The sequence below is a fragment of the Anticarsia gemmatalis genome, chromosome 27 (genome assembly GCF_050436995.1).
Source record: "Anticarsia gemmatalis isolate Benzon Research Colony breed Stoneville strain chromosome 27, ilAntGemm2 primary, whole genome shotgun sequence".
NCBI lineage: Eukaryota > Metazoa > Arthropoda > Insecta > Lepidoptera > Erebidae > Anticarsia > Anticarsia gemmatalis.
In genome coordinates, this window is record NC_134771.1 from 6,118,533 (window position 1) to 6,135,325 (window position 16,793).

The following is a 16,793-nucleotide window of genomic DNA, read 5'->3' on the forward strand; positions in this document are numbered from 1 at the left end:
TCTTATGACGATGATGTTACGAAAGCCATAGATGATTGTCTCGACTCTCTGCCTATGTGGCTGCCTAGCTGTAAACAAGACCATATCCTATTCAAAAACAGTCTCAGAAATAGACTGCTAAAAAACATCAAAGATATAAATGAAGAATTTCTCAATAAAGATAGAAATGTAGATACAAAAATTGAAATTAATGACACTAGCTCTCAACCTGATTGTTTTTCTAACGAAGTAAACCATTGGTTGAATAAAATCAAATTTAATAAACCTACTAAAAGAAGCGATGTTGTTGAAAGAATAATTAATAATATATTACCTTTGCTAAAACTATCTGTACATACATCTAGCTACAAAATTATGGTGAAAGGGAAAATTATCGAAGTGTTAAACGAACTGCCTATTGATTTAGTTAACATACAAAATAGGACTGTACATTTGAGCAGATATTCCGAAGATTTGGCTAATAAGTTATTGAGTATACAATTGAAATCGGAGTCTGTGACATCAAACATAAGACCTAAAGACCATTCAGTGTTTCAACAATGCGCAAGCCAAGTTATGGGTATACCTATCTATAGTAGCCGTCTGATACTGACGGTCGGTAAAACGGTTAGTGAAGTTATAGGAAGCGCTAAGATAAAGAACAAAAACGCTGTAAAGGAAGAAATATCAAACTTAATAATCAATTCTTTAGAGAATCCACAGACAGATGAAAGAGATATTATTGATGGTATATACAATGTTTTGTATAAAACCAAATTTTATACGGAAAAGAAAGCTAAGTCAGTTGCTAAGGCGATACAATTGTATGTAAAAATGGCTTTGACTGAACATAAAGCATTTAGATGTGTAAGCCCTCGATTATCAGGCACGATGTCAGTTTACAGGTCTGATGATCCAGTGACATCTACTCCTAAACAACCTAGCAAAAAAGATATACCTAGACTGAATCCTGAAGAAAAAGCGTATATGGATAAAGTAGCGAATCTAATAAGAGTTTGGATGGAAACCCTTCCAAGACAATTTGATGATGATGATTTTAAACAAACGATTATCAATGATTTAGCTGGAGATATAATGGATGAAGTCAAACGTGAACAGCTATCGCCAGAAAGTAATACGGAGAAGGAAAAGCATATCAATTACTACGTATTCAGATGGCTTGTAAGATTTGATATATTTGAAGATTTAAATGATGCTCAACCTTTGGTAGATATTTTTTTAGACAAGTTCAAAGATATCCCTGCCCCTAAGCTGACTGCGCCGCAACATGGCACACGACAAGCGATGGAGAATCTGAAACATTTCGAAGGGGACCTCGGATGGGAAGAGGAATACGTCCCAAAAGGTATCGATGTTCTAGAAGACCAAATATCCGTATGGATGAACGAACAGCCAACAGAAATATATGAAAATAACAATAGGAAAAACCGTGACGATAGAGTCAAAGATTTAGCTTTGAAACTACAAGATCATTTGAGAAATAAGAGTCCTGAAGATGAAATTGATAGAGAGATCAATGAATGGATGCATCGAGTAGTTAAACCAGATGAAAAAGAACATATAGGAATACTAACTCAGGACCTGAAAGAAAAAATAATTAATGTACCACAAGACGCGACGTTAGAAGCGAGACATGAGAAACGAAACCGACAGAAAGCTGAATACCGAGAAGATATTACTGAAATAGCTGAAACAGAATTGAGTAGTGTTTACGAAGACCCCGAAGTGACAATGCGAGAGTTTATATTAAAATATATGGAACATAATTATGATATTGATGACACCATGGCTAGGAAAGCGTTTGGACAATTACTTATAACTGAATTAAGAAAACTAACTCCACCTACAAGGAAAGAGGTATACGATAATCTAGCTAAAACAGAAACGCATGATGAATTCAATCCTGCGAAATTATCTCATGAATTAGAATACATAAAGATCATTTCTGATTGGTTGAAAAACATACCTATTAATCCTTTATACAATCGAACAGGGAATAGAGCTCGAGTAGACTTTGTAATAGATCTAGCTAAGAATATACAAGAGGTAGAAGAGCAGAGAAGAGAACAACCCGATGCGATGGACTATGACATGTATATTTCTTCTGTCATAACACAGTCGGTACGCACGTATCGGATACCTGTAGTTACTGAACATAAAGACAATATACCACTAATGGTGGATCAATTATTAGCTAAGATTGTCGCTCAAAGATCTAGTAAGACGCAAAACGAATCGACGTTAGGCGAAATTCAAGAACAGAATCTAAGTGAGTTTATAGAAGAATATATTAGAGTGACTGGCAGGGAAATAGCAGAAGATGCTGTCAAACTAGAAGTATGGTCCGCTCGGCTTTTGAAGGAAGTCAAAAAAATGCTACACGAAGGAGCTGACCCGTCTTCGTTATGTAAAGCTCAAGTATATGAGAAGTTTGCATCAGTACCAGTCCCAGGTGATGAGCCTGTCAAACGATATAGCACAGAAATTGTTTACGTCAAGGAAATATCTGATTGGTTGAAGAATTTACCACTTTTACCTATAGAAAATACGCCCGAAGCTGAAGAAAATAGGGTGCGAATGATAACTGATTTAGCTGAAAAGATCGCTGAAAGAGAAGCTTTAAAGAACAATGATCCTAATGACAATACAGCTGAGAAAAATCTTGTAGAATATATCACTACTTGGATAGGGAAATTACCTTTAGATCCTCGTAAAGAAATTGTAGTTCCGATTCTTATCCAACAACTTTTAAACAGAATTGAAATAATGAACCGTCCTGTTGAGAGTCATCTCGAAACCATCAGTGATGAATCTGACGAACTCAGAGTAGACCCTGCAGATATCAGAGATGCTGGAACACATATTGTAGAATATATAGAAGTTTGGTGCAACAACCTGCCTATTGAAGGCAATAACGATGAAGTGAGAAACACAAAAAACAATGTAGCAAGAAAACTGTATCAGAAAATAGGTGAACTCAATGCAGATCCCAGAGTTTACAATGATGATTTACTTTACAAGAATTTGTTGGACGATGAAATAGAAACACTGCTGGAAAATCTACCACAGACCCCTGAGTTGCAGAACAATAGAGCAGAAATTAAGAATGATTTATTAGATACTATTCTAACAATGAAAAAAGCGATCCAAGAGAAATCAATCGGTGATAATTACAAACACAAACTCGAGACAACAATCGAAGCGGCGCTCCCAGATCCAGTGCAAGGTAGACAAATAATAGTACCAGGCTTTGAAATATACAAAAATCATTTAGCAAACAAATTCATTTTAGATAATTTCGATCATAGTGACGATGTAGTTAAAGCAAAATATGAGAAACGTATCAAACTTGAAGTAGATAAGTATTTTGAGAGTGCACAGAATAAAAATGCTTTGCCTATGACTAAAGATGAAATGTATCATGAACTTTACAGTGAGTTGTATAAGGTGCCTATGCCTGATGAAGAAGATGTTGTTGATGAAGTCGAAGAAGTTAAGACAAGGTGTGAAATTGATGAATGGTTTGAGGAACTACCGCTTAAGGAAGCTGATGGCGTCGGCGAATATCTAGAATGGGATCAAATTCTATCAACTTTGGCTAAAAGAATACACGAAATTGAAAAATATGATCCACAGAATGATGAAAAAGTACGAAAGGAGATCTTGAAATGGCTTTGGCGACTTCCACTTTTACCTTCGAAAAGGGATAGTAATAATGTTGATAAATATGTGGATAAACTACAAAATGCTTTGAAAACCAGTGCAGAAGATAGGAAATATGTCGCGATTGAGTCCCCAAATACGAAAGACAAAAGTACTCCAAAACGTAGCGGCAAAAAGTTTAATACAAGTCAGACAGCAGGTCCGAGCTCTGAAGGACAAAATTGGATTAGCCCACTAAAACCTTATAATCAAATAATACCTATTAACCGAAAGAAACCAGCTGATCTGATCATGGAAGCAGTTGAGGATTGGTGCAATCAGTTGCCTATAAATGGAGACCAAAACCAAAAGAAACTGGTAAAGGATAATACTTCAGCTAAAATTGTAATGAAAATATGCGAACTGAATATGAATGCAGATGTATTTGGTGATAATGTTATATACTTTCAGTTATTGGACGAAGAAATAGATAAAATAATGGCAGATTTGGCTGAATATTGTAACTTTGAGAACAGTCAAACTGCGCGGAAACTGCAGCTGTTAGAAATGATACAATGTGTTAAACCTTTGATAAAAGAAGAAAGGCGAAGACAGGAGTACAGAACTGAGTTGAATAACACTGTAGCAAATACTCTAGATGATCATGATGACACTGCAGAAAAAATGGAAGAATTTAACAAACTAAAAGATGAAATTGTTGATGATTTTATTCAATTCAAATATAGTAGGTACGATGATGACATGAAACGGACGTACAGAAAGAATATCCATGATGCTGTTTTCAAATATATCACAGAAATAAAGGACAAAGGAGATGATATTGATCCTTTGATCAGACGCAATCAATTACTGTGTGAATTGTCCAAAATACAAGCACCCAACGATGTGATTTTGAGAGAAGAAGTTGAAGATATAAGAATGAAAAACGAGGTAGAAGAACTATTTGAAGATAATTCTTTAAATGATAACACAGAAAGGACTTCACAAATGAAAAAGACTTTGACAAAAAGACTAAACGATTTGGAGAAACATGGCCACTCTCCGTCGAACGATAATAAAATGAGTGTAGAAATAGCTAGATGCTTGAAGAAGATAAACAAGGAAGTAAAACCAGAAGCTTTGAATAAGTTTGTTGAAAGTTTAAAGAATAATGAAGCAGAGAGACGGACTCCTCCGTTGCCTAAAGACCCGTCTTATCAGAGATTGAGAGAAGCAAGTGTACTAATTGGTGAAAGAACATTAATATTTACGCCTTCACTGACTCTTCAACAAGATAATCAATACTTGCAGGTTCCTTTGACTGAGCAGTCACGATGCTACACTCCAAAGTGGATTTCTTTAGAACCGGCTACTCCATTACCAAGCCAAGATACCAGCAATATGCAGAGAATGAGGCGAGAGTCCGCATCTCCTCATACAATTCAAGGGTCAAATAAACCTGCCAATTGGAGAGAGTCCAGGCAAGTGTCAGTCGTAGCTCCTCCTATAAGAGTCAATTCTTCTTACAATATATTCGAAACAGAACCAATGGAACCTGGAAACCAGACTGGAAGAGTTCAGAATACAAGTCAAAATTACGGCAGAAATTCTGTGCCAAATGAATACGTTCAAAATAAAACTAATGTCCCTTCACCAAGAATCGAACAGACACAGAATTATGACGATTTCAAAGGAGGTGCTTTTTTGAGCTCGTCTTTAGCTCCTCAAGGTCAAAGACAAGATGTGACACAAGCACCATATAGCAACACATCAGACGGACGAAGTCTAAAAGACCAGTATTCTCGCGCCGTAAGTCCTCGCCAAGTCAGAGCTGAAACGACAGCCGAACCTTCGACTATACAAGATATTACCCCAGACTCCTTATTCCAAAGACCTGTTTTTGAACCTAAACCATTATACAGTCCTTTACCAGAATCTAATATCCCTCGACCAATGACAGCGCCGCCTTCTGTTGCGGCAATAAACCCAGAAGAAGAAGGTTTTATTTGCATGTGCAATAGGAAGAGGAAAATGAGACCTTATTGCTTGGGTCGTATGGATGATTGTCAAGATGAATTCTGTCCTATGTGGGCTAGAATGATGTTCCCTGGTTTTTGGTTCATGGACTGATAATCTACAGCTTTTTGTATAATTGCTCGTTGAATCAGTCGTGCCCATTTTTGTCCTAATTATTATTTGAATATGGTGCAATGTCGAAATCTCTTCGTCGGAATAAATTGTAACCACAAAAACAGTGCAATTCAATAAACAGTGTAACAATACTTGGTGTTTTCTTTATTATAATCAACCGGGAAAAAAGCCGAGTGCGAGTGGTAGGTATACACCGGTAACTAATTTTACAGGAAGTGGTGCAAAAGCTATTATTCATTAATCTGTCTTCACTAAGACTCTTGTTTCCTGTAAAATTATTTCATATTGAAACCAGTAATTATATATTATATAAAAAAAATATAGTAGCTATTATGGCCCATGGAATATAAATAAATGTCCACAGCTACCATTTCGATTATTTTTCATGCCTTTCTTAGAATCTTTCTTGTGAAAAGTACAAACTTAAATTAATTATTATATTCTTATCTTATTGATAAAAATAAACGATAAATATAAATTCAACTATGAACAAGAACTGCAGATATTACCTACTATAAATAAGTATCCGTTAAAAAGCGCGCGCAAAAAAATCTTGTCATTTATTGTCTGTGACATTTTGTATGTCGACAAAAGTAAAACGGTTTTATAATTTTTATTTAATCTGATAAAACTTAATAAAATTGTATTCAAAATGTTAACACTTTCCGTTTTTCTATTAATAATTAATTAACAATCTATTTATAAATACAACCTTCTTTTTTATTAATAGGAAGTATGACAACATTCCACAGCAATACTGCAAAACAACAAAAAAAAGTTAGTAAGACGCCATGACAGGTCACGTGATGTAAATTTTCGTCGGACATGCGCGATATCGCTGAATTTTTCAAGTGATTTTGAAATGGTGAGGGTTTTATCTGGTGAAAATACGTTTGAAAGTTAGTTATTGTGATCTTTTATAATCGTTTCTGGTGATAAATGACTTGTGTTTGGCGAATTGTGTGTGTGATCTGTTGATTTGTGCTCAAGGAAGTTTTGTGTCTAAAAGGTCGTCGCTATACATGGTAATGACACCTTATAATGATATTTTTGCGTCGAAGTAGTTGTTCCCTGCTTTGTTTTACTAGTGATCGATTTACTACAGGTAACAAACATCTATTTATTGATATATTTTAGAGTAATAATGCGTTTGTGTGGCTACAACGGCCGTTCAACGGTTTCTTTAGGTTTTGCTTGACAGTTGCTTTGTCAAGACTTCTTGCAGTTTTGATGGGTAAACCTTGCAAGAATCTCCGTATAACAATCTTATTATTCAATATTACGGTATCACCCAGCCTAATTTACAAACAAACGGGCCGAAAAATCGATATTTACTAACAAAACGTGACGTTCCCGATCGTATTGCAAAATTATTATTACGATGTCCCAAGGATCAATTTATGTTAGGCGTTTAGCTGAATTTTATCCAACGAGCTTCAATTGGTGTGCCGTACGATGACATCATGATATACTGACGTATGCCAAGGAAAAATATTTATTAGCATAGAAAATATAAAACAAATTGTTTTATTCATGAATCATTGATGGTTACAATTATGTCATTGTAATTCGTAATCAATGGTGTTCATTAATCACGGCCAGGACTCTTTATTTTCAAGGTCTTGGTAGAAAAAAGTTGGAAATGAGTCTTTGGCCTACTTTTTTCTATAATTAATGGGCTTGGTTTTGTGAGATACGGCCTTATTCGTCCTGTATTAACCTCTAAATAATATATTTACATCAACATATTGTTGTAATGTTTGGAAACATTGTGATTGTAACTAAACTAGTAATCATATTTAACCTTAGAGGCTTGTGTTGGGATTAGATTCATATACCCAAGTAGTGCAAATGGTTAGATTTAGTCCAAAATAATAATAGTTTAATCAATGGGTAAATTTGACCTAAGGCTTTACACTATTGAGGTTCTACGGAAACTACGTTTGCTAGATACCAATGTTTTATTAAACTGAGACAACCTTATGATATCAAATTGTTACAATCAAGTTATTATTCTTTTGCTAGGCATACAAGCACACTTTACACCTTATTAATGGCTCACCGGCTCCCCTTATTGAAACTTCTAACTTCTGCCCTGATAGATTTCTCCAGATATAAGGTGTCCTATGCGATATTTTGCCTGATTTTTTCCCATACATCTTAGCTATCCATCCTATCAGTATCTCTCTCTCTCTCTCTCTTCCTGGCTATTCGTCCCATATGGTTGTGGGGTCAGCCTTCCTTACACTCTTCCTCCACTTCCATCCTATCAGTATAATGATAGTAAAAGAATATAGTGTGCTTATGTTTTATGCATACATGGACACTATAAACAAAGTCCTACACTGTTAGCCGGTGTCATTAAAATTTCACTACAATTAACTTGAATATCAGCTAGGAACTCATTATGTGTTAATGCACATTTCGCAATGAAATGAACTCAAAAAATCTTTTGTACCTATTTATTATTTTACTCATTATAAGGAAGGATTTCATCGTAATTCAAACATAGCTCTCCCTCCATGCCTATTAAGGTCATCTTTAGGCCATTTTCAGCAGATGTTCTTATAACAAAGGTCAGTAACACAGTCTAAATAGTCACAGTCCCAGCCTACAAGTGATTTGACCTTGAAGATAATTCTCTTGCAAAACTTAATTAACATAGTTTATCATTTGACCTAGAGAGATTCAAGGATTTTGTGTGATTCAGATTATATTTGTAGCTTAATTCTATAAACATATAATAGAAACCGGAAGGTTAATTAATACATGCATAAAATTACAGCCTTTTTTCCCACATTGGTAAACAAGGACCTAAGAATGCCACTTGTTCCTATCCTTACAAACTTCAATAAACTCATCTGTACAAAATATTTTGTTCTGTGTGGATAATGAACCCACAACCTTCCGATGCACTGGTAGTGGAGTGGCAACCATCTTAATCACTGTGTCATATAGGCTGTCGAAACAACACACAAACAAGACCAAGGAACAAAAATTTTGATGTCTTAACATTAAAGTCAATGTTATAACAACAGAATACAACTTCCTTATCATCACTATCAGATATGTACATAAATACTATAATATACAGATAATATGTAATGTGCTTTTCTTGTAAATACATAGCTAATCTTAGGATTATAAGGTTATCTAGTAATGGAGGCCCTTATGTAGGGAGGTTGCAAATTGTTTTATAAAATAATTATCTTGTTTTGTAAGTCCTATGCAGTGCCCTAGAATTGTTATGATACAGAAAAAGTAATTTGGAACTTTAGTAAACATGACAAGCTTTAATCTATAATATGAGTATTTAAAAATCTATTTATGAGATGATTTTCTTCAACTTGCTCTGTGTGTGAACATATCAACCTTGGCTTAAGATTATTCCAAGGTAGAGGATACACTTCTTTATGCAACCATGTTTCATTATTTACAATGTCAATACCATGTAATAGAAGGTGAGGCTTTTGCCATATAACACAAATGTTTCCAAACTTCAGTATACTTCTTTGTAGTAAATAATCTATTGGCACTCTGCACAGCCCAGGAATCAAACCCATGATCTTGTGATCAGCAGTCATAGACACTGATTCAGTGCGACTAGTAGACCTATAAAATGAAATAGGAGTGATCTCACTGCTATACCTGTATCATTGTAAATTGTAATGACTGTTTATTAGCACAGGCAAGTCATAAAAGTTAACAGAAGATTACAGCTGTAAAGATACCTAGGGCTAGATAAAAATTACTGTCTTATTAGTCATTCTTAACTATACTCTAAACTTAATATTATAATGCAATGGGTCTTATACACAATTGAACATTTCAATCGCATATAAGACCCAGATGCATTATAATATTATGTGTACTAGTTGCGAGAGTGTAAAAACATTAATATACACTAAACTGTAGACAGAATTAGTACGACTAGAAAGACAGACTATAATAGGTACCTACTTGCCTATGTAGAAAAGATCATCCTACTAGTATAATACATGTAAAAGTTTTTAAGTGAGTATGTATATTTATTACTCTTTTACACAAGAACTACTGCATGAATTTGGATGACAGGCACACAGATAATATATAGCCTGGATTAACTCATAGGATACCCTGGGAAATCTCAGGCAGATCCTAGTTTGTAATGAAACCACACATGATTACCCCTGCAGTGTAAATACACAAAACAGTTTAATTATATCCTGAGAATTTGACATTTTGTTTATTTTTTCACAAGTGTATGTGACACCTTATTTATATTGAGCTTCTTCTACCTATCCAATAAATTAATAAAGACTTACCTAGGTAATTATATTAACTTGACCTTTTAGAGATTTTGACCTTAAACCGACCAAGTGGCCATGTGCAAGTTTGTATCAATTATATCCCTTCAAGAACTGTTATAATAGAAAAGTTAAAATCAAAACATTTATTCATATGGGTCAAATGCTGACACTTATAATAGTCAATGATACAGAGAGTGAATTTACCGCCAGTTTGTAAGGTAGGGCCAATGAGAAGAGCTGCCAACAAACTCCTGGCCAGCTCTTCCCTGGTGGACTGAAATACGACTTGACTTTGCATTCATTGAAAAACTCTGCCATGCAAACTTGCAGTTAATTATGAGTGCAAAATAAAAACAAACACTCATTGAACTGAACTTGAAAAATAAAACAGTGTCAGTTGTTTAGTATCAACAAATGATAACAATATTTACTTTAGTCCATTGATAAACTACTTGATCCTTTATATCTTCAACCCTGTTATCAGTATGTCAGTATCTATAAATATATGTATGACGTACTGCTTGCATGTGCATTAAGAGATTCACTAGAGTTTATGTAAGTCAAAGATGAAAGAATTTTTGTAAAATTATCCTTATTCCTAGTACCTACTATGAAGGAAAAGTTTAACTGTAATTGCTGAACTACAGCCTGTAGTACTAATAGACTAGTGTATTCTATAATAGGTTGATAAAGCCATCAAAATTAAATCTTTACTTTAGTGTAGTAGTAATGGAACTCTCAAAAGTTGGATCAGCAGGCTTATCACGTATCTCAGTTGACAGCTAGTGTACGTCAAATTGATGGTCACTATTTAGTACATTGCTGCTTTGACATAACGTGTTAATCATTATATTCTAAGAGAGAAAACAATGTACAACATAGTGGCTTTCAAATGTTTGACAACTGAGATACGCATACTGCAAGGCAAATGTTTTGTAGGGATTTGTATTATTTCAAGAACAGTTAAAATAACTTTCTTCTTTATCATAGCAATAAAATATTGATTCCTATACACATTTAACTCTTTAAGACATTGTGTTGCCTAAATTTTGAAACTTTTTGCACTTTTTTATTTCACAAGTAGCTACCTAACTATCTACTTAGTACTATAGTGCCTTATTAACAAAATTTAATATCATCATCATTATCTTAACACACCTTATTATAAACAAACTCCACTACTACAAGATCCCACAATCAACAAAGAAAGCCTGTGAAAAAAATAACGTTTAACTAGAACGAAATGCGATTATATGGTAATTATGTGGAGAGACCCGCTAGTTGCGAGAAGTCATCGGATTTACGTGACGTGTGTGACGAATTTTGTTGCTTGGGGAATTTAGATGAAGGTAGTATTAAAGTTTAGGCTTTTAGAGGCCTGTTAGTAGCTAGATAGGCATGTCATGGGACCTAGTTCGTAAAATACTTTTAAGTAAAGCACAGTGCCGTAACTATGCCGTTCGAGGCCCGTGGCAAATTCATCGGATATAGTTGCACCACTAATAAAGGACTTCACTAATTGCCTTCATCTGTGTATCTATCCATTTTCTTATAAACCTCTTGATATAAAGATCCAAGTTTTCGCACTAAGCTGTCGATCTTCAGTCGTTCATTGAGTGACGACGACAAGCCTAATTTTGTTAATAAATTTTACCTGATCGTCGTATCATATTAAGACCTACCCATCTTATTCTCCTTGCTATGCATTCCACATATACCGAGTAATGGAATCAGCCTTCCGAATCTTTCTTCTCAACTTCGCTCTATCCTAAACATCGTCTCTAACCCCACACTCACTCTAGTTATTCTTGCACAGCAGTTTCCAATCCCGGCTTGGGCTGCCACCTGGATCTTAAGAGGGAAAGCCTTGTTTCCTACGTAGTCTGGTGACCTCCTATTAATATGGCCAACTCTCCTGCATTTTGTGGGGGAGATCGCGTACTCCAGTACTAAAAAAGGAAACTACTTTTACTTTATAAACTGTACTACATATACATAGTATAATCCTAATGTTAGCTGGGCCGGCCTCTAATTATCGTGCTCCGTCATCCCTCCGGAGTAATAACGTTCGCTCTAATTGTGTTACCGGCCGGGGCCAGTCTATACTCAACTATAGTATAGATAGGTTAGTAATAAAATTAAGGAATACTTGACGACGTTTGGAAAAATATAGGTTGGTGACTTAAATGAGAAATGGTCCTGGCATAAAAAATAACTGAAAGTGGTGATACTACTATATAAATTCGTGTTGCAATTTAGTGATTTCTTTGCTCCAAACAGCTCAATTTAAGTACCTACCTAGGAAGAAAGCAGAGATAGGTGTAGGTACCTATAGGTTACGAACTTGCGCTTAATTTTTTTTGGTATAAAGCTCTATAAAAAATATTGTTCTGATTTATAAATTTAAGACTGATCCAAGCTCCATATTAGTTTAACTTACAAGGCTGGCTTCTAGGCGCCGATCTCATCCTGTTACCTAGTGAATATTATATGCAAAAGTTACGGATAGATGGATTAATGTGGGCGAAGTCGCGTGCAAAATCTAGAATACAAACATTAGAAATTCTAGCAAAACTCATAAAATGTGATATTATATTAATGCCTTGTGACATTATTTAATTAATATGACTCAGAACACAGTCATTAGTAGAAATAACAACATACCTTCTTGCGGTTTAACCTCGGGTACAACCTCGTCACTTACATACGTGTTGTGTTAGGAATTGTTCTAAGTTACAATGCTTGTAGAAGGTTAAGTGATATACAAGAGGTTGAAATTAAGATGGATATCCATTCATACGTGCTGTATGTAATACATACATTAGTATTTTACGCGGTAGAAACCCGGATATTCACCGATTTTGTAGTCGTGATAATTTGTGTATTTAAACTTTCCTAGACCTAGAATAATCATGAAATTAGTACTAAGTAGTCTCTATTTTAGTAACCAATTTCAGCAGTCTCTATTTTACTGTGTCTTTAGTCAAGACCAGACCTTAGGAATGATATACGTATAAATAATTATAATATATTTCGGTTTTTTGTCAAGTAGGTATAAAGGTTATACCAGAAGTTTGTTGCTAACTCTTGCTATTAGCCCAAACTGGCGACAAATTCACGATCTTTTTTGTTTGATCACCATAAGTGTCAATATTTGATCTAAAATCTAAGTAAATGATTTAATTTTGATACCGAAATTCCTCAATAATAACTAAAAGTAATTCCGGGACATTACTGTCACTGTTTACACCGCGTCTTACGTCAATTTTATCCGAGTTTTTCCTGTTGTAATCGAGCATGCCATTAACCTACAGCACGATCTAGATCACAGTCTGCCCCATTTTTAATGTAAAAGCTAGATAGATACATGGGTAGATAGGTACTGTATCTATTCACGATGTCATTCGAGAGCTATACTACTATTGTCCCAGATTCAAAATAGCTTAGGTATGTTTGTCGTTGATTATGTATTAGGTATGTTATGTTTCAAAACTTATGAACCTGACCCTTGTGTCAGCCCTAAAATTAAAAAAAAAAAATTGTCTCATATACAAGATTTTTTACAAAAATCTGTCTCAAATACAAAATTGTTCTACAATCTCGTAGAAACTGAATAAACAGACAGTTTTCTCGTTTAAGTATTTATAATAAGTTTTTACCCGCGGCTTCGTCCGCCACTTGAATTTTCCCATGGGGATGCGTCATTTTCCCGGGGTAAAAAGTAGCCTATGTCCTTTCCCGGGTATCAAAATATCTCCATACCATATTTAAAGCAAATTGGTTCAGTAGTTTATGCGTGTTTGAGTAAGAGACAGATAGAGTTACTTTCGCATTTTATAATATTAGTATGGATTAGATTTCTTTATCTCGCTCATATTTTTATATGAGATATTCCTTTTAAAAAAGTTAACGCCTTTTTTTTTATTGACCCGAGCGGTTCGAATGTCGGGCAAAGGTCTCCCCTAAAAACATCCACTGGTTTCTGTCATTGGTCGACAACGCCTATACAATTAGTTAAAACATAAATATATGTTCTGTGGCCTATAGAATAATATAAATAAATATGTCCTCCTGTAATATCTGAATTAGGCCACAAACGAAGTGAATAATGCAGTCCTCAATGAGTAACAATATGAATCACAAGCCACCGACTGAATGGCGACTGTTAAAGTACAGCATGTATATTTTATTCAGGAAAGCGTACGATATGCTCACAGCGTGTGTGGGGGGATTGGGGAGGAGGGAAAACGTACACAGGTTTACTATAGGGTTTGTAGAATATAGAAAAACAACAGAACTGGTTTATGACCGCAGCTTTGCCTTTAGGGGTAATTCGAAAAAAAGGGTGCTCTGTTTTGCTTGCATGGGTTATATGGTATCCTACTGAAATATACCATCAAGATTGAGTCTGTAGCTGTTTAGATAAAGCTCTGATGCTTAGTTTATAGATGTCTTCAAGTGATGAAAGAAATACAGAAAAAATGTCGGGTTTGTGTCCCACCCATTGGATTACCTATTGTTTAACACAAAGCTCTAAGTTTCGTCTCTCTTAAGCCGCTATGGTAGTACCTACTCACTATTTAGCTTTACTGGATAGGCGAAATTTTATTACAACAAGTTTGATTCCCGTAAATTTCGGTGCAACAGTGCGTTAAATAGGTGATAAAACCAACGGCTAGCAGAAATTCACGCTAAAAACCAAGGGGCAAGAATTTATTTAAAATGGAAGCCTTCCCAGACATTTGAAGCCGAAATCCTGGATCTATCATTAAATAACACTGTACTAAGTCTCAGGACCCCTATTTCTTCAAGAGAAACAGACGTAGAGCTGACTATGTTTACAAACAGCCTTGAGTGACGTCACTTGTCGTGGTCAGGACATAAATGCCTATTAGCCTACCGTTGATTCTTAACATTGACGTGTAGAGATCAATTCCTTGTTATTGATATTGTAGATGTGTAGTGGTTTTTGTGGTATAGGAGTATTTGGTGTATTTTTGAAGTAAGTGAGTAGTCTATGTCCTGTCTCGGGATATAATCCACCATCGTATTACATTTTGTCTCAATTATTATTACTCGTTAAAACGTTACAAACAGATGAACAGGTTTACTGTACTTATTTACCTAAGTACCTAGATACCTAGTTAGGTAAATAACTTTAAAAGTAAGCAAATACGTACACACTTTTATAATTCTGGTACTTAAGGATATTTTAAGGAAATGCTAATCCTTTAAAGAACACCAAACAATATTTAGTAACCAGTAACATGAGGTACTGTGCCACTGTGTAGTAAGGATAAAAAAGGAATGCCGCAGTTAAATAGAAAAACCCTCTTAAAACCTTCAGTGCCACGGATAGACACGCAACTATCAAACTTGTCACACCCCTTTTGGCCTCGGGAATTTAAGACAAGATACCTATATTACTTAGAAAATCCATTTTATTAACCTAATAGAAATGCAAATCTTTTTTATTATCTTGGATAATCTTTACATAGTCTAAGATGCAGGTCAAAAGCTTGTCATACATAAAACCATCGTTTTACGAAAATAAATGTCAAAAAGTAACCCAAAACTCATTCTTCAATACACGACTCGTCTTACAGAGCACTTTCAAACAATATGGGATCGCATCTCGTGCAGTAGTTGAAAATAATAGAGATCAAAGCGTATCTATTTATGTAGCACGTAAATAACCGCTCGCCTAGTTACCGGAGTGGTTTATTTTCAGATAGTATTGTACACTGGCGTTTTTGTATGGCGTTTGCGGAAGTAAATTTAAAGATATTTTCTTCCCCTGTTTTTGTTTACGCAGACTTACTAAGGCTATTTAGGTAGGCGTGTGATTATTTGTATACTTTTAAATCTAATTCAGTTGTTTTTAGCTTTATAAAATAAAATATATCTAGTTGCAACATTTTGAAGTAGGATAAATCATCGCCCGAATGCTGAAACATTCTTATTTTGCTGGTAAATATTTACTTTAGTAACTCGAAATAAATATTTTCACGTCATCAAAAACCGTAAGCCATGAGCCTACTCAAAAGGAAGTAGTTATAGTGTCCTATTCTTCATTCTTGGATCCATTTCACGTTATTCTTCGGACTCTTATTAGATGCAATTTATAAATTAACAGGCCAACCAGGGTAGTAGTAATTCATTATGCGATCTGTAGAAACTTTTAAATACAGGCCTGTAGGTCTAAAGGCCACGGTTTATTTTTACACTCCAGATCTCCCACAAATTACAAATGTAACAAAAAAGGACTACGAAAATCGACAATTGAAAAGCATGTTAAGTAATTTGTGGAGATATATAAATCATTTTTACTTATTTACTTATTACTTTTTATTATAGGCTTTTTTTACTGAAGATATGCCAGGTAGCAAGTTAAGAAAAGGGCTATAGAATAAAAATAGCGTGCGTTCAACCGCAGCGTTTAAACCGTCCGTCTGCACCTTTATTTATCTACTAGCCGAAGCTTATTGAATACGCACAGTTTATTAAGATTGATGCTGATCGACTGTCTGCCTCGAAAGCTTTGCTTTATCGATACGAGCCGATGATAATTACTTTTTTATGTTCTTGGTTAGTTATTTACCGAGAAGGGTAATACTTTTGACATGCCAATAATAACTATTGATTTTTGGTTGAATCTATGAGGCATTTTTTATTATTTATCTAAGTAGCTTTGTTTTTTGCTACTTCCTT

At 34.9% G+C, this 16,793-nt stretch overlaps 2 protein-coding genes across 8 annotated transcripts in view; both read left to right on the forward strand.

Annotated features, from left to right (window-relative positions):
• Positions 1-870: 870 nt before the first annotated feature.
• LOC142984413 (uncharacterized) lies at positions 871-5,772 on the forward strand. Its single transcript, XM_076131971.1, has one exon. It carries the CDS (start codon positions 871-873, stop codon positions 5,770-5,772), a length of 4,902 nt encoding a protein of 1,633 aa, XP_075988086.1.
• Positions 5,773-6,580: 808 nt separating this feature from the next.
• chb (CLIP-associating protein) overlaps positions 6,581-16,793 on the forward strand; it is a 56,340-nt gene continuing 46,127 nt past the window's right edge. For 4 of the 7 annotated variants that reach the window (XM_076131896.1, XM_076131901.1, XM_076131903.1 and 1 more), the window contains exon 1: positions 6,581-6,658. The gene's annotated coding sequence lies outside the window, so the exon portion shown is untranslated. Of the gene's footprint in view, positions 6,899-16,793 lie in introns of all 7 variants that reach the window. The other 3 variants (XM_076131898.1, XM_076131897.1, XM_076131900.1) reach the window with 3 other exon arrangements.

Coding starts and splice junctions, on each gene's coding strand:
- LOC142984413 (XM_076131971.1), top strand. CDS start 871: ATGTCAGTTTACAGGTCTGATGATCCAGTGACATCTACTCCTAAACAA.